Source organism: Neophocaena asiaeorientalis, unplaced genomic scaffold, assembly GCF_003031525.2.
Source record: "Neophocaena asiaeorientalis asiaeorientalis breed wild unplaced genomic scaffold, Neophocaena_asiaeorientalis_V1.1 scaffold571, whole genome shotgun sequence".
NCBI classification, from domain to species: Eukaryota; Metazoa; Chordata; class Mammalia; order Artiodactyla; family Phocoenidae; genus Neophocaena; species Neophocaena asiaeorientalis.
Window position 1 is genome coordinate 2,157,677 of NW_020175669.1, and position 23,389 is coordinate 2,181,065.

The following is a 23,389-nucleotide window of genomic DNA, read 5'->3' on the forward strand; positions in this document are numbered from 1 at the left end:
GCTCTGCAACGAGAAGCCACCGCAATGAGAAGCCCCGCACACCGCAACGAAGAGTAGCCCCTGCTCACCGCAACTAGAGAAAGCCCACGTGCAGCAATGAAGACGCAATGCAGCCAAAAAAATAAAAATAAAAATAAATAAATAAAATTTAAAAAATAAAATAATAGTAACCATAACAATGCAGCAGGTCTGGTGGACAAAATCTTCCCAAACGGGTTGTTCAAGGAAACACAAGAGAAACGATAAAAGGCTGTGACTATTAGATGAGCTCTCCAGGCCCTTCTATAGTTTCTGTAGTCACTGATCCATCTTGGCAGAGTGGAGGGGGGCACAGGGATCTGGGTGTTGGTCAGTGGTAATAGGGAATGGTGTATATGGCTGTTCCCGTAAAAAGGACCATCAGATTTCCTGCCCTACATCCAATCTTGTCTAGCTGCCTCCCTATGCAAGCCTCTCCTTCTGTTTTTCTTTAGTGTCTCTTACATATAAACTTTACAGGTAAGGAAGACCAATATACATCACTTTAGATTAAGGTTTATGGAATCTACATCCCAAGAAGCAATGGATTCTGGATTGGTAAAGTTCTTACATCAAAGTGAGCAAGTTAGAGGGCTGTGATGTTTACTTAGTGACCACTCTATGGCAGGCACTGTGCTTGGTGCTTTGCTTACATTATCTAATTGAATCATCAGAACACCTCCAGAGGGTAGGAATCATCCTCTTTTCCCAGATGAGGAAACCAAGGCTCAGAGAGGTTAAGTACTTGAATCAGCCTGCCTCACCCAAGTCCAGACACTTTCTGCTATACCAGGCATCCCCTGTGAAGCCTGCAGGCCCTCTGGGAATGGATCTTGGATTTCAGTTTCCGGCCTGAGCACCAGAGTGAAGATTCATCTTCAGGCACACGGCAGGAATCACAGACTCTGTGGTGGAAGAGCTCCAGATGCGAGATGGAGCAGATGAGGCCAGGAGTCAGGTAAACCGTGCCGGGGATTCTCATTCTACTGTTGGGGGAGAAGGTGCCTCCTCCAGAGCCAGTCCCAAAAGTTGCCTGGCTTTAGGAAATGCCATGTTTTAGATTTCCAAAATGAACACAGGTTTATTGGAGAATTTAGAAACGCATAAACAAAATAAAAATCACTTGTAACCCCACCACGAGGACTTTCTTTTTTCTCCTGTGTGAATCTGTACAAATACATACATGTGTATATTCCAATTTAGCAGGAAGCACACTGTGAATACTATTTTTAACTTACTCTTTTTGCTTAAAAACACATCGTGAACACTTTTCAACGTAATTAAGTACTCTGCTATAACATAACTTTTAATGTCTGTGAAAGTGTTCCACACATGATTATTCTATACATTTTTTTAAAGGTTGGCTCCATTTTAAAAGTCTTAGTGACACTGCCTTCTCTGATCATCAAGAGAGATGGCTCGACCACTTGCAGAGTATAAGACAGTATAGACACCCAGGCATACACTCCATGGAGACCCCAAGGGGATAGAAGGTACAGGCAAACAAGGAATGGAAGATGGCGAGCTTCTGGCCACTGGGCATGTACCAGCGGATTCTGGTCTTGTGTCCCCCAATCCCCAACAAAGCACACATCCCTTACCTGTACTGGCATAGCCCAGAGGTTTGGGCACAAGAAGAAAAACCACATGAGCTGGTTGGTGTCGATGGCTACCAGGTTACAGATCTGCCCGGCAGTCATTTCCCCCATGGATAGGTTGGAGGTGGACAGGTGCATAATTTTATTATAAATTTTGGTCTGGAAATGAGAGCAGAGTGTTTCACATTTGTCATCATCGACATCCTAATCACCACCCCAGATGCCATGTGTCTCTAACGTGCCAGGGGCTTCTCAGACATTCCCCCACGGAGCCCCAGAGCAGCTCTGTAAAGGGCACTGCATGATTGTTCCAGTTTTACAAATGGAGTAACTAAGGCTCAGAGAGGTAAAGGGCATTGACTATAGTTCAAGCAAGTCAGAGAGGCAGCATTCGCGTGAGGAATCTGTGCTAGCATGGCAAGCTACTTCCCCAGCAAGCAAGGCCTTTCCCTTGGAGACAGGACTTAAATAGCTTTTAAATCTTAAAAGCAGATTTTCACGTCCAGTTGTATTCTTGATTTACTGGAGGTCCGCGGAGAACACACCTTAGAGCCATAAAAATGATGAAGGGTGGCAGCCATCTGTTTTAATGCGGCTTCTTCACCCGGGAAAGGGGGTATGCTCTGGGGCCAAGTCCTGTCTTAATTGAGCCTTTAAATAAAACAAGGATTCAGCCTGGGAAGGTCTTATGTGAGACAAATGCTTGTGTCGATCAGCCCCAGCACCTTCCGGAGTCTGGCCACCCCAAGGACCTTGACCAGGGTAGATGGGGAGCAGCCATGGCAATGGCTCCCTGTGAACTCCGAACCTAAAAGCTCTATGTGCACGGTGACTGTGCCTCCCAGAAAGGTGGCAATTGTCAGGCTCTGTGCCCTTAAACAAGGAAAAATGCATTCCCTTTAGGGATGCCTGCTCTTGAATGAAATTCTACTGTGCATTCTGTTGCAAGGTGGATTCCCAGCCCTTAATTCATCTTTTGTGTAAACCCAGGCTTTTTCATGGGTCAGGTCTGCTTAAAGCATGAACCTGTTCTGTCTTTTACGAGTTCATATATACCATGGGTAAGGTTTAATATAATGGCAATGACATTTTTTGACAGATCTATGCTTACCCTAAGTTATGTGCAATCAGTCTTTAAAGAATAATAATAAATCTAGTTTCAGTGAAGTAGGAACATACAGTAAACTATCAAATAAAGCATTATTAAGACCAGGATATAGAGAATTACATGACCGAAACCTGGTATATGTCAAAAATTATATATAATACAGGAATCTTGCTTCATAACTTTTCATGCAAGAACTGTCGTTGTTCTCAAACTCATGAAGACATAAACCCTTATCTATAGATTTCTGTAAATCTCTGAAAGGAAGAAGTTTTTTTCTAATTTGTTCCCATAATTAATGCCAGCATTTTCTTTCGGGGACATAATGAATTCGTGCAAAAGATTCAGACAGTTTAATAAAAATGATTACATGCTAATACATTAAAAAACCATATTTGGCTTTTTTAGTATAATTGGAAAATATTGGGCTAGTGTGTGATTTATGACAGAAATAGAAAGTAGATTTAATTACAAAACTGCTTGACTATGAAGTTGGCTGTTGTTTGTGGTGGTACATGCCTGCCTGTCACTGGAGGGAGTCTGGACAGAGTTTGGGATTTTAGAGAGGTTTTCTGAACTAGCAATAGCTTGGTTCTCCTAGATCTGAACCCCTATGAGTCTTAGAGGGTCTTAGATTTTCCTGGGATCTTTCTACCATTCTCACTTGATGACATTCATGAGGAAATGAAAAACCACTGGAGATGGACAGCTCCACAAGCTGTGCATTATACAACTCCAGAGGGCGCCACTCACATGGACTATACCAAGATAACCAGAGTTTGGACCCAGACACAGTCTCCAGCCCAGGCTATACCCTTCTCTTCTCAGTTCCTTTTCTGCAGTGCCTCTGATCCTGGCTCCCAGAGGACCAATCAATGTTCATGATTCTGAGAAACATTTCTGAAGAATGAGCTGGCTTTGGGATTTAGTCACAACTTCCTAGTGTTCTACTGACTTCATGGGAATTGCTGGGTATGGCAGAATCTACCAGCTGTCCCCCACTATCCATTCTCTTCTTTCTGTAAGAAGAATTTCTAGCAGGGCATATATGGCTGTCAAGAATAAAGGCCAGGGGCTTCCCTGGTGGCACAGCGGTTGAGAGTCCGCCTGCTGATGCAGGGGACACAGATTCGTGCCCTGGTCTGGGAAGATCCCACATGCCGTGGAGTGGCTGGGCAAAGAAAAGAAAAAGAATAAAGACCACACTTTCTAGCCTCTCTAGGTACAGCCATGTGGCCAATTTCTCCCCAGTGGGATGGGAGAGGATCTGTGCAACTTCCGCATCATGATTTGAAAAGACATTAGGTCTTCCTATTGTCCCATCTTTCTTCTTGTCGGTTTAAATGTAGACACGATAGTGGCAATTTCAGTAGTCACATTAAACCATGAGACAAAGTCATGTAAGAAGGCTGGCAAAGCAACATTACAGAAGGAGCCAAGGTCTCTGATGATTGTATAGCTGCCGCATCAGCCCTGAGTAAATGTGCAAAACAAACTTTTATCCTATTTAAACCACTATCACACTGGGTCTCTCCATTCCAACAGTGGAACCAAAATTCTAATGAAAACACTGGGGCGTGGGGCTTCCCTGGTGGCACAGTGGTTGAGAGTCCGCCTGCCGATGCAGGGGACACGGGTTCGTGCCCCAGTCCGGGAAGATCCCACATGCCGCGGAGCAACTGGGCCTGTGAGCCATGGCCGCTGAGCCTGTGCATCTGGAGCCTGTGCTCCGCAACGGGAGAGGACACAACAGTGAGAGGCCCGCGTACCGCAAAAAAACCAAAAAACAGGGGCTTCCCTGGTGGCGCAGTGGTTGGGAGTCCGCCTGCCGATGCAGGGGACGCGGGTTCATTTCCCGGTCTGGGAAGATCCCACATGCCGCGGAGCGGCTGGGCCCGTGAGCCAGGGCCGCTGAGCCTGCGCGTCCGGAGCCTATGCTCCGCAACGAGAGAGGCCACGGCAGTAAGAGGCCCGCGTACTGCAAAAAAACCCAAAAAAACAAACAAACAAAAAAAACCAAAAAACAAAAAACACTGGGGCTCATCACCACCTTGCCTAATGGGACCCTGAATCCTTCCTGACCTTGACCATCCTTTCAACCGACTCTGAGAAGGAAGCCACAGCAGACAGGAACAAGAACCTAGACCCAGGGACTTACCAGGCCGGGTACGTCTCTCTCGTCATGACCCAAGATTTAAGAGTTCAAATAGATCTTACAGTCTATCTAGTCTTGGTATGTCAAACATGCTTCTTTGTAACCAAAGAAGACTGTCTGGTAACAGAGCCCTGGAACAATATTTGTAGAAGGATTCTTAGGCTGCACTTGCATTCAGCAGGAAAAAGTGCTGTGATTGATTAGTGATGTCTGTCCCATTCAAGTCTGAGCAGTTGACATCTCAGATCTAGTCCAAGGCAGAACTAGGGCTAGAACTACTACATTTCCCAAGACCAGCCCAAGGCACTCTCCACTATGTCACACTGCCTTGTCAATGGTTATCGTTTCAAAACACTGTTAAAGGGTAACAAGAAAATAAGTGCACAGCAGAATCATTCTTGAGTGTCCGTGAGGACAAATAATGCAGTTCTTATTGTGAAGTGAAAAGAATAATCATTCAAGTACCTGTATGGCTCCTCTCAAGTTAATTCCAGTTTCAACGGCGACGTAGTACGATGCTTGCAGAAATGTCCTTTGCAGTAGGAGGGCAAGGAACAGAAGCACGGCTAAGACGTAGGCATTAGCAAGGAACTCTTGGGATGAGACAAAGTAAACCCCGAGAAACTGTGTCTGTTGGAAAGAGAAATTCAGAGGTGGCAGTTGTGGCCAGCAAAATGACTGCCATTGGTACCTGTTACTGGGCCATAGAGGCCATTATTATAGGACCCTCCATGCTTGTAAGCCTTGGGCAACTGTTTATGAGTGAAAAATCAGACTAGCATTCTTCTAACTATAGGGAGGGTTGCCTATACTCTCTCCATCAATAAACTTAGGTGAACAGAATGTGGCCCAGTTCTAACCTCATGCCCATACATATGACTCTCAGCTTTTCGGCCACCAGGCCAGGGGAGCTCACTCTGAATAGGACAAGAATAAATAGAGCGAATCACAGAGCAGCCAAAACTAGAACTGCTAGAACAGATCCCACGACGTGTGTTCTCTGCTACAAAAACAGAATCAGCTGAGGCCTTGTCCCACATTCACCAACAGCGTGCACTATAGAAACTTCTGGGGAGAAAGACCAGCAGAAAACATGGCAGTAGTGCTCCCAGGCGAGAGATGGGAACTCATTGCCTATAATTGACTATTTCAGACCCAAGCGCCCCAGGCTTGTGGGCTCCTGGGACCTCCTTTTAAATGTAAGGCTTCCTGCACCTCCAGCAAGATCTCAGATGATAAGCAGTGGGGGAAAAAAAACCCAAACACTTTGACTTCATTGCTAAAGATACCAGGGAACAACAGCATGTGTTTCTAGATTCATCATCAACAGCTCCTGGGAAAACTTTGATCTTTATTAAGTCCATCGCTCCCCAGCAGAGCCACATCAGTGTTTCCATGAAGACATAGCTCTCCCCTTCCGGAGACTCTGCCCTGAACTTTGCAAGTGATTTGGAAGGGTGTGGGAACTGCTGCTGCGGGATAAAGAGTGGTGGGAACAAAGTGCTGAGAAGGAGCCTGATGGCATGTCCACACCAGAGCAGGCTGAAAGGGTCAGGATTCTAAGCGGAGTCCTGTTCCTAGAGTCAGAAATTCCTACATCCTGGATACAGGCCTTTCTGATGGTAGAGAAGATCTTGTCTCTTGGTTCAACAGGCCCCTTTAACCAGCTCTCACAGCTCCATGCAGCCGGTCCTGGTTACAACTGTATGGCCCTTTCTCTGTGGCATGGGGTCTCTCCCTTTTGGGGACAGCAAGGAAGCAGATATAGGGAGAAGTGAGGTCTCTTAGAAGGGGGTCCTACTGACACCTGAAGCCCCTGACTCTGTCTCATTTGTTAAAGTACAACAGGAAAAGGGAGAAGGGAGAAGGGAGAGGGTGGGGATGGCTGGAAGCAGCAAAATGGACCTTAAAACTAGGCCACATGGCTTAAGAACCTGACCTTACAGGGAAGCAAGGGGCAGGATACAATATTTACCAGGTGCAACGCTCACAATACGTAATGAGAAGAGTACCATTATTAGCCCAATTTTACACATGAGGAAATGGAGTTTCAGCATGGTTAAGTGGCTGGCCCAAGGCCACATGCTGATAAAGGAAAACAACACGTGAACATGAACCTGTATGATGCCAAAATCACTACCGTAGATCCACTACTTAAGTCTCATCCAGTCTTTTGACCTTGAGTCTCCTACTGTCAGCTACAAGCTTGTGACTTGTGGGGGACTGAAAGATGTCCACCTGCATGGTTCTGGGTCAAAAATGTAGTCACCCGGGCTTGGGAAAAACCTGGTCCTGTTTAACATGCCTTGGAATTCTTCTGTTCTACCAGCCTCTGTAGAGACCCAGCCCTGGAGAATAGAGTCCATTATTTTAAAGCCACAAAGCACATCATGGGGGTTTATTCCAAAGGAAATAATTTAACATAAGGAAAGAGCTGTATGTGCAAAGATGTACTATCTCTGGATTATAGCAGGGGGAGAGTGCAAAAATCCATGTAAATATCTAACCACAGGGAATGGGTAAGTATATTAGGATACTCATGGGAACGCTATGCAACCAAGAACACCAGTTACCATGAAAGCTCTCGAGCAGCACGGAATGGCGCTCATTCACTGTGTCACAATGATCAGAAAGCACATATGCTGGGGAATGAGGGCTAGAAAAATCAACCGATCTCATTGGTTAGGCTATGGGTGCTATTTATTAAATGCACTCATCAGTATTTGTACATTTTTCACAAAGCAACAAATTCTCATTTTTCAGGTCTAAAGGCAAAGCCTTGACCCCTTCCCCTAACAACACACACACCCTAGGGTCAGAAATAGTATTTATTTGGATCAAGAATTTTGTGACCTGTTAAAATGAAAATCTGCTTGCAGGTATAAGTCATTGATTGGGTCATTATTTGATCTCTCTTCAAAGACACAGCGTAAAAGAGATGGAGGCCAGAATAGCTACATTTTGATTAAGAAGTGGGTTGTAGACTAGCCAAAGAGGGCTAGGATGCTGCCCAAGGAAGGCAGGCCCTGGGAAGCTTCAAATGGCTGTGAGAGCACCGGCATTGCCCAGCACCTTGAAGACTGGAGAGAAAAGGCCAAGGACTTACAACTTGACATTTGGCGGGTGGTAAATGCTTTGGAAGATCAGATGTCCTTGTCTCACATTTTCACAAGCTCTCAGGGAGGAAATTGTGTTTGTTTCCAGGGGTTTCCCCAGTAGCGCTCAATAAATATATTTTAAATTAATCAATGCATATGATCTTCATCCCCCATCTACTCTTTATAGAAGCTATACATTTCCCCATTTTACAGTCGAGCCAACAGAGGCTTGCAGAATGTAAGTGACTGTTGAAGGGCGCAGAGGGAGTTTGTTGCAGAGGTAGGCCTAGCACCCAGGACTCTACAGGTCTGATTCCCGTTGCCCCTGCCTGGCCAGAGGTATGACTAGAAAGCCTCCTTTCCCTTGTTCTCTGGAGCTTAAAGGAGAGGGGGACACTTGGGATCTTGCTTCCAATTTTGGCAAGGGCCAAAAAGTGAATTGCTTGTAGGTCCCAGTTCCGGGAGGCCCTGGATAAAAACACTGAGAACTGTCTTTGACCACTCACAGACCAAGGCACCCAGCCATCCATCCACAACCATTTGACATCGTGGTTTAGAGCTTAGACTTTGAGGTTAGCCATATCTGAGTTTGAATTCTTACTCATTAGGTTAGCTACTGTGTCCTTAGTAAGTTCCTCAACCTCTCTGAGCTTCAGTTTCCTTACCTGAAAAATGAGGCCATTAAGGGTTTCTACTTCAGAGTTGTTATGAGAATCCAATGTAACAATGTAGGTAACAAATTTTTTTAGTAAGTGTAAGCAGTAACAGTTACATCTACATTATTCATTGAAGAATAATCTCTCCTGTGCCTCCTGGGTGTCAGGCATGGAGCTGGGCACATAGAGGTCAGACAATGCAGGTCCTGTCTTAGGAGACTCAGGGTCAAGTTGAGGAAAAAGAAAAGGGGTGCTTTGATGGTGCAAGCATAGGATATTATGGGAGCACAGAAGAGGAGCATCTAATTCAACCAGAGGAAGGCTTCCTGGAGGAGGTGACATTGGAGATGCATCTTGGCAGCTGAGACGGGGTTAGTGACGCACGCCAGACCAGAGCAGCTCATGGGCATTGTTGTAAAGAGACCAACCCACATGCTGACATCACAAAATCATAGAAATGCATATAAGTTCTCAAAGTACCCACAGTGATAGCCACAAATATAGGCGTCCAAATGGGGACACAGATATACACAGAAAGAGACATACCAAGAGACACAGGGACAAACAGAATGAACATACGCATACACTCATAAGCAGGTCTCAGGAGAACTCATTCAGAAACAACACACACTCACTAACCTACACATGACTCCCACTGAGGTTTAGAGGCCATTCGAAGCTTTGGCCCTGAGATCAAACCCAGACTATTCTTTTTTTCTCTACTCAGCTCACAGCCTAGAGCAGTGCTGGCAGGTTTCAGATGCCAGCCGTTCTTTATAAATCCTTGCCCGCCTGACAGATCAGAGGCATTCATGGCAGGTGACAGATTGTTGGAGGGGGTTGGGTGAGAGAGGGGGCTGGGAAGAGATCTATCGTGGGTTGTGCACAGCCTGGGTCCCAGCTTTCCTTGGGGAGTGGCAGGGGGACAGGAGTGTCAAAGATCTAGCAAGCTATATGACACTTCCAACAATAAAAGAAGAGATAAGAAATGCTTGTCCTTGAAGATGCCAAGGGCGGTATGATTCTTGCCAACTGTGAGTATCCTGGCAAGGGAAGACAGGACAGGGCAGCCACTGATAATAAAGTAAACAATGGGCGCCTGGCTGTGCTGACTGCAGCAGGATGGATTCAGGCTGAGCAGAAAGAAGGGCTTTCTCACTGAGAGGGTTGTTAAACATTGTGACGTGTAGCTAGAGAGCTTCCTTCTTTGTTCATAAAGACCAGAATAGCACCTGTCTCTCTGGGTTAGAGCTGCCTGCCGGGAGGCAGTGGGGTGAACCAAGAGACATTTTTTTTTTTTTTTTTTTTTCGGACACCAAGGAAGCCCTGAAGTAACTTTAATAAATGACCCCTTTCCCCCACTTTCTGGGCCCAGAAGCCCAAATGAGAATTAAGCCATATCCCAAGCAACCACACGATTGAGGACTCTTTGTTGCTGACACTGGAGACTATATTTACTTTCAACTCTCGTTTCTATGTCTGTAATTTGCTGATCGTATTTGGGCTGCAGGGAACAAATATTAAATTTGATAAGGCCTGCTGCCACTGAGGCAGTGCCATCTGTCTCGGTGATTTATGTGCCAACAAGTAACTGAGACAAGAGCGTTCCAATGAGAGGGCAGCAAATCCCAGGGTTTGTGTATAAACAAAGAGAAAAGAGAAGGCAAAGCTAACATTCAGATGAACTAATATTCTAAGTGTTGTTCTCACCATCTCTTTGACACATCCGCCGTCAGAGTTCTTAGGCGACTGGCATAAGAGTTTTGGGAAACATAGGAAGGAGAAGACGATGTGGACAAGCTGATAAGGGCTCTGGCTGGTGTCACTTCCCCCTAATATTAACAATTGGTTCCATGCTGCTGCAGTTTTATCAATATGGAGTATTTGGGGGTCACCTAAGGTCAGACTGAACCTGAAGGTGACACTCCTGCGGACAAGAGAAGCGGTCTCTTTCCCCCTCTTTTGAGGCCAAATAAAGTTCAGCGGCTCAAAAGCCACTGAAGTCTAAATAAGCAAAAAGAGTCTTCAAAGTTTTTTTTTTTTTTTAGGCTTTCTCAAGTTTCTTTTTTAAGAAATTGATACATTATTTAAGCATTTTCTAAAAGCATAAAAATTGTGAAGTACAGTAAAGTTTTCGTAAAATTTATTTCAAAGTTAATAGTCCTCACATTCTTGATTGAACAAGAAATCTACCCATCTTAGCCTAGCCAACTCCTATGCATCTGTCAAGGTCCCATTCCAATACCCTCTCCTCTACGAAGCTGTCATGATCACTGGCTGAGTTAGTCACTCCTTCTTCCCATAGTTCCTTGTACCTACTTCCGAGTAGTAGTATTTAACACATGGTATAAAAATATTTTATTTAGATTTCTCTCTCCTCCATTGGGTTTCACAATCCTTGGAGCCAGCGGTGATGGCTTGATAATAATAATCAATTTAGCATCATGATTGTAAATGCCCAGACTATGGAGTGAAAGAGACTTGGTTTCAAATCCTGACTCTGTCACTAACTAGCTGAGAGACCCTAGGGAAAGTTACTTAACCTCTTTGAGCCTCAAGTTCCTCATCCGTAGAATGGGAATTAAAATACCTACCTTATAAGTTGTATGGTTATGTGAATTATATCTCAATAAAACTGTTACAAAAAAAACTAACCCTAAAGGGCTGTTTTAGGGATTAAATGAGATAGCAAATGGATAACTTCTGCACACAGCCAGGCATGTATTAAGCAGTCAATAAATGGTTGTTATTATTTTAATCTCCTCATCGTAACCATTGCCTCTATATTCTGACAGCCTAACCCAGGTCTGGCACATGGTAGGGTTCAATAATCATTTGCCGGGCTTCCCTGGTGGCGCAGTGGTTGGGGGTCCGCCTGCCGACACAGGGGACACGGGTTCGTGCCCCGGTCCGGGAAGATCCCACATGCTGCAGAGCAGCTGGGCCCGTGAGCCATGGCCGCTGAGCCTGCGCGTCCGGAGCCTGTGCTCTGCAACAGGAAAGGCCACAACAGTGAGAGGCCAGCATACCGCAAAAAAAAAAAAAAAAAAATCATTTGCTGAGTAAATCAGACAAACAGACTTGGAGTGTCTCATATTCCCGGCCAAAAGTACTCAGCTGATTAATTATACCTCTGGAAAAAATTCATATGAACCTCCTGAGGATTAAATGGTATCTGCAATTTTGGAGCCCACGAGATGAATAACACTACACAAGGGAGAGTCGTAAATTAGTAGTCAGATCCCTAATTAGTAATTCCCTGCATCATTTTTGGACTATTTGTGGTTAAAAGGTTATAATGATGTTCCTGCTGGGAAAATAAGACTCTGAATTTTATTAGAGGTGAAAAGTTTTCCGCTTTGTGACCATCTAAACCTAAGTGGCAGCAAAGAAACAGATGGAAGAATTAAGTACTCCACCCTCACCCCCAGAGTGGATGTTATTGCCCCAAGGAAGGAAACTAAACCCCAGAAAGATTGTTCTGTCGCTGTTGTCCGACAAATTTCAGTCTGTAGCATCTTTAGAGCTGGAGAGGCCATTGGATATCATCTAGTCCAATGGGCTTCAAATATTTTTAAGACATGGAACTCTTTTTAAAAAAGAAATTTTAATGGGCAAGTCTAACATATTAATAAAACTCGGGCAGCTTTTAATAAAATTTGTAGTGGAGGGAGAAAAAGCCCTACACACGGAGGTTTCCCACTCTCCTCCCCCCAACAGCAGCCACCAAGATGGCCCTGCAGAACCTTGAGTGCTGTGCCTATACAAAACTGAAGAAGATAGATCCCCGAAAAGTTACTTAGAGTCTGTTAAGATGACATGAACGAAAAGCTAACAAATAGAAGCTCTAGACACTGGATAAACAAATGCACTTCCTGCAACCTTCTGAATGATGACGTAACTGAGAGAGGTATTATGGTGACTATGGTATGGTGAAAAGAGCAAGGCGCCACAAATCCTCTAGGGGCACAAGCTTGCCTTCTAACATTTCTGTTGACCAGATGCAGAGCATCTCCTAGAGGGGGATATTGCTAAGGGCTCTGTGCGTCATAAGGAGCTGCCCCGTTGCAGCCACAGCTCACACATTTCGGCCTCTTGCGCTTTCTCACCCGTGAGTGAAAACCTTGCAAAGGGTGCCCTGCTCTACCCCTCGGTGGCCTACCTTGGGCTGGAAGACGTGATTCTCCTTCCCAAGGTGGTCCACGATTCCAAAGATGCACAGTGGCCCAGCGAAGCCCAGCAGGTCAGCCAAGATGCGGAAAGTGCTGCTGAGGACCAGGCGCCTCCCGAAGGCATGGCAGAGGGCCTGCCAGATGGCCCGGGCACCCTGTGTGCTTTGCATGTCCTTCCGCTGTCCAGAGAGACCCATGGCCAGGTCAGAGTGGCTGAGGGCCCGCTCACAGCAGGGCCCAGCTTCCCAGGGAGCTCCTGGCTCCTGCTGCCTGGGGAAACCCAGTGGCATCTGCTGCAAAAAGGCGAACTCCAGGACATTATGGAACCACCAAGTGTGTGGTTGTGTGGGTCCACCTGGGGACCCAACATGGTCCAGATGGGGAAACTGAGGCCAGATGATGGATCAAGGTCACACAGCTGGTCAGGGCCTACGTGGTGAGCACAGCACTGTGATGAACTGCAATGAGGGAGTAAATATGCCAGTCCAGTGCCGCTGTGTCTGCCTCAGTGTCTCCCCTTGATGCCAGGGCAGAAGCAGCGAAGGAGCACGGGACTGGGAGTCAGGCAACCGGCTCTACTACCTACCAGCCGCGGGCCAGCTCTGGGGAGGTCACAGCCTTTCTCAGGGCCTCAGTTTCCTCATCAGTGATTTGGAAAGATGCCTGCCTAGCTCAAATCATAGAGTTATTGTAAGGATCAGGCTACTAATGCCCCTGCTCTCCAAATGGATGAAAATTCCCACCTTTACAGTCACTGGGCTCCAAAAGGAAGAGCACAGGGCATGGGAAATCAGTACCTCCCTTCAGGACCTCAGTTTCCCCACAAGGACAATGAAAGTGTCAGACCAGATGAGCTAAACTGTGAGGGCCATTCCAGCTGTGACTGTCCTATGAGTCTTTGGTCTTGGACTTGTCCCTGGTTCACTGTGTGACTTAGGGCAAGCCTCTTCCTCTCACTGGGACTCAGTTTCCCCACTGTCCCATCAAGGGTTTGACCTGATACTTTCTGATGTCCCCATCTGTGACTCTAAACCAGAGGGCAGGGAATGGATGGTGGGGCCATGCCCCCACTGACCTCCTGGGCATCAAAGGCCTCGCAGAGCCGCTGGTAGTTGGTGAGGGCCCTCATGGCAATGGGCAGCTTCCCAATGGCTCGGAGATCAATGGGCTTCTTGTGGGCAGTCTTGATGAAGGCGTTCATCCACCAGTAGGTGCCTTTGGACAGCAGGTTCACGAAGGGCTGCAGGAAGCGCACCCCCAGGTCCTGCAGGTCCTCTGGGGGCTTCACTTCCCTCGGCATCTTGAAGAAGATGTATCTCTGTGGGGCACACGGGTCACTGAGGATGGGTAAGTGCACCTTCTCACCACCCTCCATTCTGCCTCAGCAAAGATCTGGGGTTGTGACATCCCACCCTTGACCTCTAATAGATGGGGCCATCATTTGCCTATTCCCAGGAAGAGGATCCCCCAACTCCTCTTGGCTACCAGTGCCAGGGCCTCCTGACTCATAACCCTTCATCGAGGGCCACTCTGAATCCCCTGGGGTGGGTTGAGTTGGGGAGGAGCAGGAATCTCCCATATACCATCTTCTCCTACAATTCTGAAGATGCCATTGTGTTTCATATAGGGTTTGCAGAATGTGGAGCCATGCAGACCTGGGTTTGAATCCTGCCTCTTCCGCTTACTAGCAAGGCGTCTTTGGACACATCTCATCTAAAGTGTATCCTCATCTAAAAAGGGGATGATGTGAGGGTCAGTGGAGGTAGGGAATATAGAAGCCTCTATAGCCTGCAAATCACCAACTAAAGCAGAGGAGTCAGAGAATGCAGATCAAAGGAGCACTTTATGCTCATCAGACTGGCGCAAATTAGAAGTGGCTATAGCCCCCCTTGCTGGTTGGAGAAAGGGAAAGCGCTTTCTGATTCACTGCTGGTAGGTTACAGCATTTCCGGAAGGTAATCTGCAGCATCAATTAACATTTAAAATACACAGACCCTTTGAGCCAGTAACTCCACTCCTTGGATTCTCTCCCAGAAATAAAAGCAGCAATACATAAAGATATAGGAATGTTGAATATGCCATTATTTATGAAGGTAAAAAGTTGGCAACAAAGTGAATGCCCATCAATAGGGTAATGGCTGAATAAATTATGGCTCATCCATACGATGGAATATTATGCAGCCATTAAGGAAGCGAAATTAACCATATCAGACTTGGAGGGAGTCACAAGGGATATCTGTTAGACGAGAAAAGCAAGCTGTGAAAAACTATGTATAATATGATCCCATTTTTATAAAACTAAGATTGAAAGAGAAAAACAATACTTATATGTGTTGAGAAGAAATTCTTAACACATTATATTAATAAAAGCAAAGAGGTATTTAAAAGAGGTATAATAAAAGGTATTATATTAATAAAAGCAAAGAGGCATAATAAAAGGTATTATATTAATAAAAGCAAAGAATGGAAGGACACATACTAGGCTGTTAATCTGGGTTACCTGGGAAGAGAAAGGTTGGGGGAGGGGAGGGTATGACTCTCAGAGAGGGAAAGGGGGCAAGCAAAAATGATTTTAAAAAAAGACATGTATGCAGCCACACTTACCACATTTACTCATTCATGTGTAACTATGAATACATTAAAATAAGCCTCCCTGACCTCAAAAAGAAAAAAAAATCAAACAAACTCAGAGAAGCCAGTACCTGAAGCTTTTATTTCCTCTCTATGGGATTAAACCCAGACTCCTACAGCCTCAGCTGTCACTTCCTCTCCCCCTGGGAGCCTGGGGTAGAGGGCAGCTGGGCCGGATGGAATGTTCCTCCTGAAACTTTTCCCACTGGCCTCCACTCACCTTTTGGGAGCAGGTAAAAGAAGCTGACTCCTTCTAGGGTTTGGCTAAGAAGAGGGTGGGGACCCACACCCAGGCGCAGGACACGGGTCAGAAGCCCCGCCCTGGCCCAGGTGTGTCCTCAGGTGGGTGGCAGCCCAGGAGCGGCCTGCTTACCCTCACCCTGATGACGTTGACCTCCACGAGGAGCAGCATCCCGTAGAGGATCACCAGCAGCCCCGTGAGGCAGAAGCGCAGCTGCGAGAAGCCGATGGCGTGGTCGTAGAACTTGACAAACTTGATAGTCTTGGTGATGAAGGCCAAGGTCCAGTAGACTAGCAGGGCTGCCGAGGGGAGACAAGAGAGCACGGGGGATGTGTGTGCACATATTCACGTGTGTGTGTGCGACTGTGTGGAAGAGGACGGAAAATAAGTGTGTCAGGGAAGAGGTGTGTGTGCGGACAAGCGTTATGGGTGTGAGTATGCATTTCTGAGTAAGGGGGTGTCCGTGTGTGTGAATATATGAGCATGTAATTTTGAGACGACTGTGCGTACGTTAAAACATTCATGATAGGCATGTCCAAAAATAATAATCATCTTATAAGTCAAGGTGGTCAGCCAAATTTCCCTTTACAATAAATAAGAAGAAAAATAGTGGAATTATTTCTTGAATTTAACTAAGTTATAGGCACCATACCAAATAAGCACTTTCAACACATTTATCTCATTTATTTCTTATATTAGCCTTGTGAAGGAAGTCCTGCCGTCATGCTCAGTTTAACGGACAAGGGAATCGAGGCTCAGAAAGGTTTGGTAACTGATCTAAGGTCACACGGCCATTAAGTGGACTAGCCTAGTGCCAGAGCCTGTGCATGTAGGCTCCACCCTACAATGGCTTCCTTGCGGAATTCCCAAGCTGGGAAGATCTTAAAGGTCCTTCAATCTAGCCCTTTCATTTAACAGATGAGGAACCTGAGGCCCAGAGAGAGGAGGTGACATGCCCAAGCTCACTGCAAGTTAGTGACAGACAGAGGGTGAGGGCCTAGGTCCCTGGCCCCCAAGTCCAGAGTCCACTACGGCATGATGATGCTCCTCAGGGAGCCTGGGGAGTGGGAGATACAAAAAAATGAGTCACAGTCCTGAGAGGCAGTGTGTATAGTGGTTAGAGCTGGGCCTGCAGCCAGATACCCCTGGGCACAGATCCTCTGACTTAATAGCTATGTGACCTTGGGTAAGTCATTTAACCCATCTAGGCTTCAGTTTCTTCAGCCATAAATGGGAATAATAATAGTACTACCTCAAAAGTCGTCATGAGCAATGTATGGAGAGCATTTAGCACAGTGAGCCTGGCACACGGTGGGTGCTCTTTGGATATCAGCTGTTAATATATCTGTTATCTCCAGATTTCAGACCTTGGACCATAAACACCAGGAGCCATCTGTGGATTCTAACCTATAAATTCCCACCCACCCCCATCCAAATCCACCAATAAACCACAGTCAGCTGGTGACAACAAAAGACAGCAGTAACTAAGTGCCCCTTTAGGGGGTGCTTTAGCATAGGCAGTCCTTCCCCAATTACCCCCTAGAGTCATATGCTCTGCGATATATGATATATATGATCTTATATATGATATAAGGTCAGCCTAAATGCCTAGAGCTCCTCTCTAGAGGAATCACAGAGAGGGAAGGAGACTGTCATCCTGCCTTCATCCCTAGGAGGGCCAGGACATAAATGCCAGGGCATCTCTTGGGGACAAAAGCTGGGGTCTGTCCCAGCCTGGCTCTGGGCTGGGAACTGGGTTGAGACATTGAACTGGGGAGGGACAAATGCCACCTGAGTGAGAGCATTAGGATAGAGGGCAGGAGCATCTGCTTCTGGTCCCAGCCCTCAAGACTGGGATGATGTCCCTCAGCTGGGTCAGGTCTCCAGGTCACAAGGAATCCCCTAGCTGGGGGACATTCCCCTGCATCCACACCTATACTCTCCTAACAGACTCTATCCCAGGTACCAGAACCTCTTTAGACCTTCGTGAGGGTTCCTCCTGAGGCCAAGACTTTAAAATATGTCTCAGATTGGTCTTGCCTCTAACACGTAACAGATATGGTTTGATTTGATCTTTATAAGAACCCTATGCCTTAGGCAGGGCCTTACTATTCCTGTTCAGATGGGGAAACTGAGGCTCAGAGAGCCTGAGTGTCTTGTCCAAGGTCACACAGGGAGTTAGTTGAGGACCCAGAACTAAGCCCAGGGGTTATTTCCACAGTCCCATCCTACAGTGCTGAGCCCTCAGCCTGTTGCCAGACACAGCAGCATTCGGTAAAAGCTTAGTGCATGTCCGAGAGAACAGGAGAAGGGAAAGAAAGTAGTAAAACACAGGGGCTGCTGGTGAGTTTTAAACTCTGAGTTCCCATTACCTTTGCTTCCTCCCTCCCTTTCCTCTCCCTCATCCCCACATCCTACCTATTACCAAATTCTATTTTACCTCCTAATTATCTTGAATCCATTCACTTCTGTCCATCTGGGTGGCCACCTGGGTCAGGTCACCATCATGTCTCCCCTGGACCGCCTTAAGAGCTTTCTCATGGTTTCCCCACTTCCCCTCTTGCCCTCCTCCAACCTAGCCTCCGTAGAGCAATACATTTAATCAAATATGGTCTCAACACACCCACGTTCATAGCAGCATTATTTGTAATAGCCAAAAGGTAGAAGCAACCCAACTGCCCATTGATGGATGAATGGATAAACAAAATATGGTGTGTGTGTGTGTGTGTGTGTGTATACACACACACACACACACACACACAATGGAATATCATTCAGCCTGAAAAAGGAAGAACATTCTGACACGTGCTACAACATGGGTGAAACCTGAGAATATAATAAGTTAAATGAACCAGTCACAAATGGACAAAATAGTGTATGATTCCACTTATACTATGAGGTGCCTAATGTAGACAGATTCATAGAGACAGAAAGTATTATCGAATGATGGTTTCGAGGGGTTGAGGGGAGTTATTGTTTAATGGGTGCAGTTATTGTTTAATGGGAAGATGAAAGAGTTTTGGAGATGGATGGTAGTGATAGTTACCCAACAACGTGAATGCATTGAGTGCCACTGAACTGTACACTTAAAAGTGGTTAAAATGGTAAGTTTTATGTTATGCATATGTTAACACATACACACACACATCCCAGTCCTCAATGGCTTCCCATCGTCCTTGGGATAAAGAATAACGCCTGTAGTGTGGCCTTCAAGGTCTTGCCCCACCTGTCACTCCAACCTTCAAAGTTCAGCTCCCTTCTGCTCTCTGCACTTCAGCTGCTGTTTTTTGCCCAGATTTCCTAATGTGCTTTGCATCTTCTGCCTCTGGGCCTTTGCACATGCTGCTCCTTCTGCCTGAAGCATTCCCCTGTCCCTTCTCGCAGTTAGTTCCTACCTATCCTTCAGTTCTCGGCTCAAACATGACATTCTCACAGAACACCTTCTGATCTCACCTGGGTCCAGGAACAAGGTTACTTCGCGGGACGATGTAAGCCGCATCATGGGTCACCTTTCTGCAGGACTCCAGACCTGTGACCGGACAGTAGCTTCCTCAAAGGGTCAGCTATTCCCCTAATACCTGCTGTCCTGCAGCTCATGGGGTGCATCCTCTTCCCTTTTCCCTGTTCTAGAATTTCTGGCTTTGTGGAGAGCAAAGCTCTACCAAAGGGGGGAGTTAGTCTTTGTTCCTTGGAGAAGGACTGGTCAATCCATGGGTGGTCATTTGTGCTTTGCGGAGAGAACATTATGCTCTTTCTGGAGAATGAGAAAATGAACTCGCCAGATGCCCAGACAGGGTGTTTCCAGGGGCACCGTTCAGCCAGGCCTCGTGGTTAATGAGAGGCCTCTGTGCATGAGGAGCTGCTTCAGACACTGGCGTGGGAGGCTCTCCGAAGCTTGTATTTAACACCTCTCCATCTGTTGCTCCCTAGTCCCCCAACCATACTCACTTGGGGGCCCCTGGGGTGGGGGCATCATCTGGATGATCCTGATGGAGCCAGCTCCCACCTTACACAGGAAGGTAGACCTGTGATTAGCTTGGGAAACTTTCGCTACCCATTCATGACACCGTGCTGTCTCTGGCTTAGCAGAGAGTTCCAGACTCCAGATGTCAATTAGATGCTATGATTCCTAAAAATCATAGTCTGACTTAATGACACACGGTCTGACCACAGCCTAACAGTCAGATGTACAGCCCCGGCCTTAGACAGGCAGACTGAGCCTCACATAGAGGCAGATCTGTGGATTTATACCTCTGGCCTAAGCACAGTCTGAGGACCCTTAGACACACAGTCTCAGCCTTTTTAAGAGCCTGCTTGGGTGCCAGACTCCTGGGATCTAAACCTGAATCTGAGGACTTCCCTGGTGGTCCCGTGGTTAAGAATCCACCTTCCAATGCAGGGGATGCAAGTTCGATCCCTGGTCGGGGAACTAAGATCCCACATGCCGTGGGGCAACTAAGCCCGTGTGCCACAACTGGAGGGCCCGCGCACCACAACTACTGAGCCCATCCGCCACAACTAGAAAAAAGCCCGCGTGCAGCAATGAAGAGCCCACACACCGCAATGAAAGATCCTGCATGCCACAACTAAGACCGAGTGCAGCCAAATAAATAAATAAATGTTAAAAAAAAACAAAAACAAAAACTTGGCTCTGGCCCTTGACTAGCTGGTGAGACTAGTGCAAACCACTTAACTTCTGAGCCTCGGTCTCCTGATCTATAAAAGGGAAATAATAATGGTACCTACCTCATAGAGTTGTAAGGATTAAATGAGTTAATATATGTAAAATGCTTAGGATCGTGCCTGACACATAGCAGGTGCTAAATGAGTGTTCACTGTTATTATTTGGAACCCCTCTGAGTTTCAGTGTTCACATCTGTAAAATGGGGATAGCAAGAGTACAAGAGGGAGAGTGTGGGGGTTAAGTGAGATAATGCACGGAGGAAGCTTAGCACTGAGCCTGGCACACAGCACACACTCAGTAAATGTCAACATCCATCACTGTTGTTTCGGACTGGGACCCCGGCCACATGGTGTCAGAAGGTCTAAGCGGGCACTCCTAAACGTTGGCAAACCACAGGCTCTGGTCCTGGGGCCCTTCTCTTTCCTCCCGGTTACCTCATTTGGGCTCAAGATGCCACCTATGAAGCCGTGACTATCAGACCTCCTCTGGAACGCCCAACTTGTTTATCTAACTGACCGCCTGACACTTGAGCTGGCTGTTTCAAACTCAACTGTGGCCTGTGGCCTAAACACCCTAACTCCTGCTCCTTTGCCATGTCAGTTACTAATACCGCTGTTCACCCATGTACTCTGGCCCAAAGCCTAGGAGTCTTCCTTGTTCCTCTCCTGGCCCCTGACCTCATCTCCTACCATTCTTCCTTGGGCTCATTTGCCTTCGACCACACTAGCCTCTTTGCCAAGGTTGTTCCTAGCAGAAGGTCTTTGCACTTGCTGTGCCATTTGCATGGAAACATCTACCCCCAAATATCTGCATGCTCACTCTTATCAGAGACCTCCTCTGAGCATCCTATACAGGCAGCAACATGGCCTTCACTCTCTACCCCTTACCCAGCTCTATGTTCTTCATAGCGTCATCACTACTTATTTGTTTGTTTGTCTGTTTACTGTCTTTGCTTGTATGTCTCCTCCACCAGACTGGAAGCTCCACAATGGCAAGAATTTTTCTTCTCTACTTCTGAACCTCTAGCACTTAGAACAGTGCCTGGCACATAGTAAGTCCTCAGCAAACATTATCTGAAGGAACAAACGGAAGTACCTATCCCTCCCCGTTTCCCACTCCTCCCCTTTCCCTACCAATCAGCAGCTTGGGGAAGTTGGAGGTCTCAATGTTGTGATAGTAGATCACAGAGGTGACAGCAGCCATGAACGCCATCCCGGCCGGCATGTACAGGTGGAGATGGCGGGACTCGGTCACCCTGAGATAAGGACAAGAGAGACGGAGAGAGAGAGAAGGAGAGAGAGAGAGAAAATGTAGATGAGCTGCGTCGTACTCTAACAGAGTAGCCCAGGCCTCGTGCTTAGGGCACAGCACACAGTGGGGCCTCCAGAACACACGTAACCATATAGTTCCATACCATATGCTGGCAGCTCTGCCCAGCCCAGACCCCAAACACACCTGTTAACTAAGGGGCCCAGGCGTTCACACAGAGATGCTATGAGAGCTCGGTGTTCAGGCTTTGAAATTCATGGCCTTCTCTCTCTGGGTTCACGCTTACAGAATCTGGCATAGGGGAGCTGGCCTTGGCAGTCGCAGCTGCAAAGCTTCTGGCTTAGAACCAGCTTATCCCCCTACAGAGGCCTCAGTAGGTGGGCTCTGGTCTGGTGATAAGCCCCATAGGGAGCCAGAGCTCCCTCCCAGAACTCAGCTTCTCCACGACTGGTGAGGAGGCTCGACTTGCCTGGTCCTGGTCATGCCCTTCCAAGGCTCCCTTCTATAGAAAGCAAAACTCAAAGGCACAGGTGATATGGCCTCAAGTCTTTTCCAGCACTGCCCAGCCTGCTCTTTCTAGTGAAGCTATGGTTAGGAACCCCTCCATTCCCAGGAGGCCTTCTCCAGTCTTCTGCTTCAGTGCTGCCCTTGCTTGCGTTGCTCCTTCTATCCAGTGTGCAAAGAGTCCCTGCCCTTGAGAAGCTGACAGTAGGGAGGGAAGCAACCATGCTCAGAGCAAACTGTCTGACTAGGCAGTCTAGGGAAGTGGTATTGCAGATGGACAGAAGGCTGAGAGCACACAGGGGAGGGTGGGCAAGCAGGGAATGCTTCACAGAGGAGGTGGCACAAGGCTGAACTTTGAAGGATGAGCAGGAGTTCAACGGAGAAGGTGGGGGGAATGAGGAGAGCCATGTTGGGACCCCAGGTGGTCTGGTGGGACTAGGATATAGCATAGAGGCAGTGTGTTTCCCTTTTTCCTTGCTAGAAGAACCACAAGTTTGCTCCAGCAACCATGCGCCCAGCCCCAGGGAATGGATGGTGATTGGTTCAAGCAGCCATGCAATTGCACACTTCTTTGTCAGTGATTGGTTTAAGAGTGGCCATACAACCCAATTCTGGTCAATGAGATGTAAGGAATGTCTGTAGAAGATGATCTCCTGCATAAAGAAGAGGCTTGTGGGCAGCATGCCCCCTTTTTCCTTGCTTAGTTGATGCCTGGAGTTGGGCAGCCATCTTGTAACCATAAGAGAAGATATGGTGGACACACAGAGTATGGCATAGAAAGATGTGGAGCTGGGTTCCTGATGCCATTACTAAGCCACCACACCAACTAAAAAAGGTGGCCTCCAGATTTCTTGTTAAATGAGACTGTACACGTTGACGTTCTTCAAGCTTGATTAGTGGATAGTCTCAGTGCAAGGTCTTCGCACTGTTACAGGACGTACAAGGCAGTCACTAGTGGGGGCACTGGAAACAACCAACACCCTGTCCAGGAGGTCTTCAAAACGCTTGCCTCTGTACTCCTTGAAATAATTTTGAAAAACTCTGTACTCCTGCATACATTTTTAAGTGACATCCAAAATGTTATTTTGTAAGTTGAAGTACATTCATTTTTTTTGCAATAGAAGGTAGAAATGATAACATTTTATAAGATGAAATAAGACAGTGAATAACCATAATTGAAATATGTATTTTATGACACGACTTAAATAGATTTTGGCTGCTTTACTGAATAATATACACTGACTTAGATAAGAAATTA

The 23,389-nt window shown here is 46.7% G+C and overlaps 1 protein-coding gene across 4 annotated transcripts in view; it reads right to left on the minus strand.

Annotated features, from left to right (window-relative positions):
- Positions 1-23,389, minus strand: part of ABCC8 (ATP binding cassette subfamily C member 8) — a 74,707-nt gene that overhangs the window by 47,195 nt on the left and 4,123 nt on the right. For all 4 annotated transcript variants that reach the window (XM_024731579.1, XM_024731577.1, XM_024731575.1 and 1 more), the window contains exons 3-8: positions 21,492-21,613; positions 15,807-15,973; positions 13,878-14,120; positions 12,793-12,981; positions 5,342-5,506; positions 1,620-1,775 (exon numbers count right to left, since the gene is read on the minus strand). In XM_024731579.1, the coding sequence (XP_024587347.1) occupies positions 1,620-1,775; positions 5,342-5,506; positions 12,793-12,981; positions 13,878-14,120; positions 15,807-15,973; positions 21,492-21,613 (1,042 nt within the window). The remainder of the gene's footprint in view (positions 1-1,619; positions 1,776-5,341; positions 5,507-12,792; positions 12,982-13,877; positions 14,121-15,806; positions 15,974-21,491; positions 21,614-23,389) is intronic.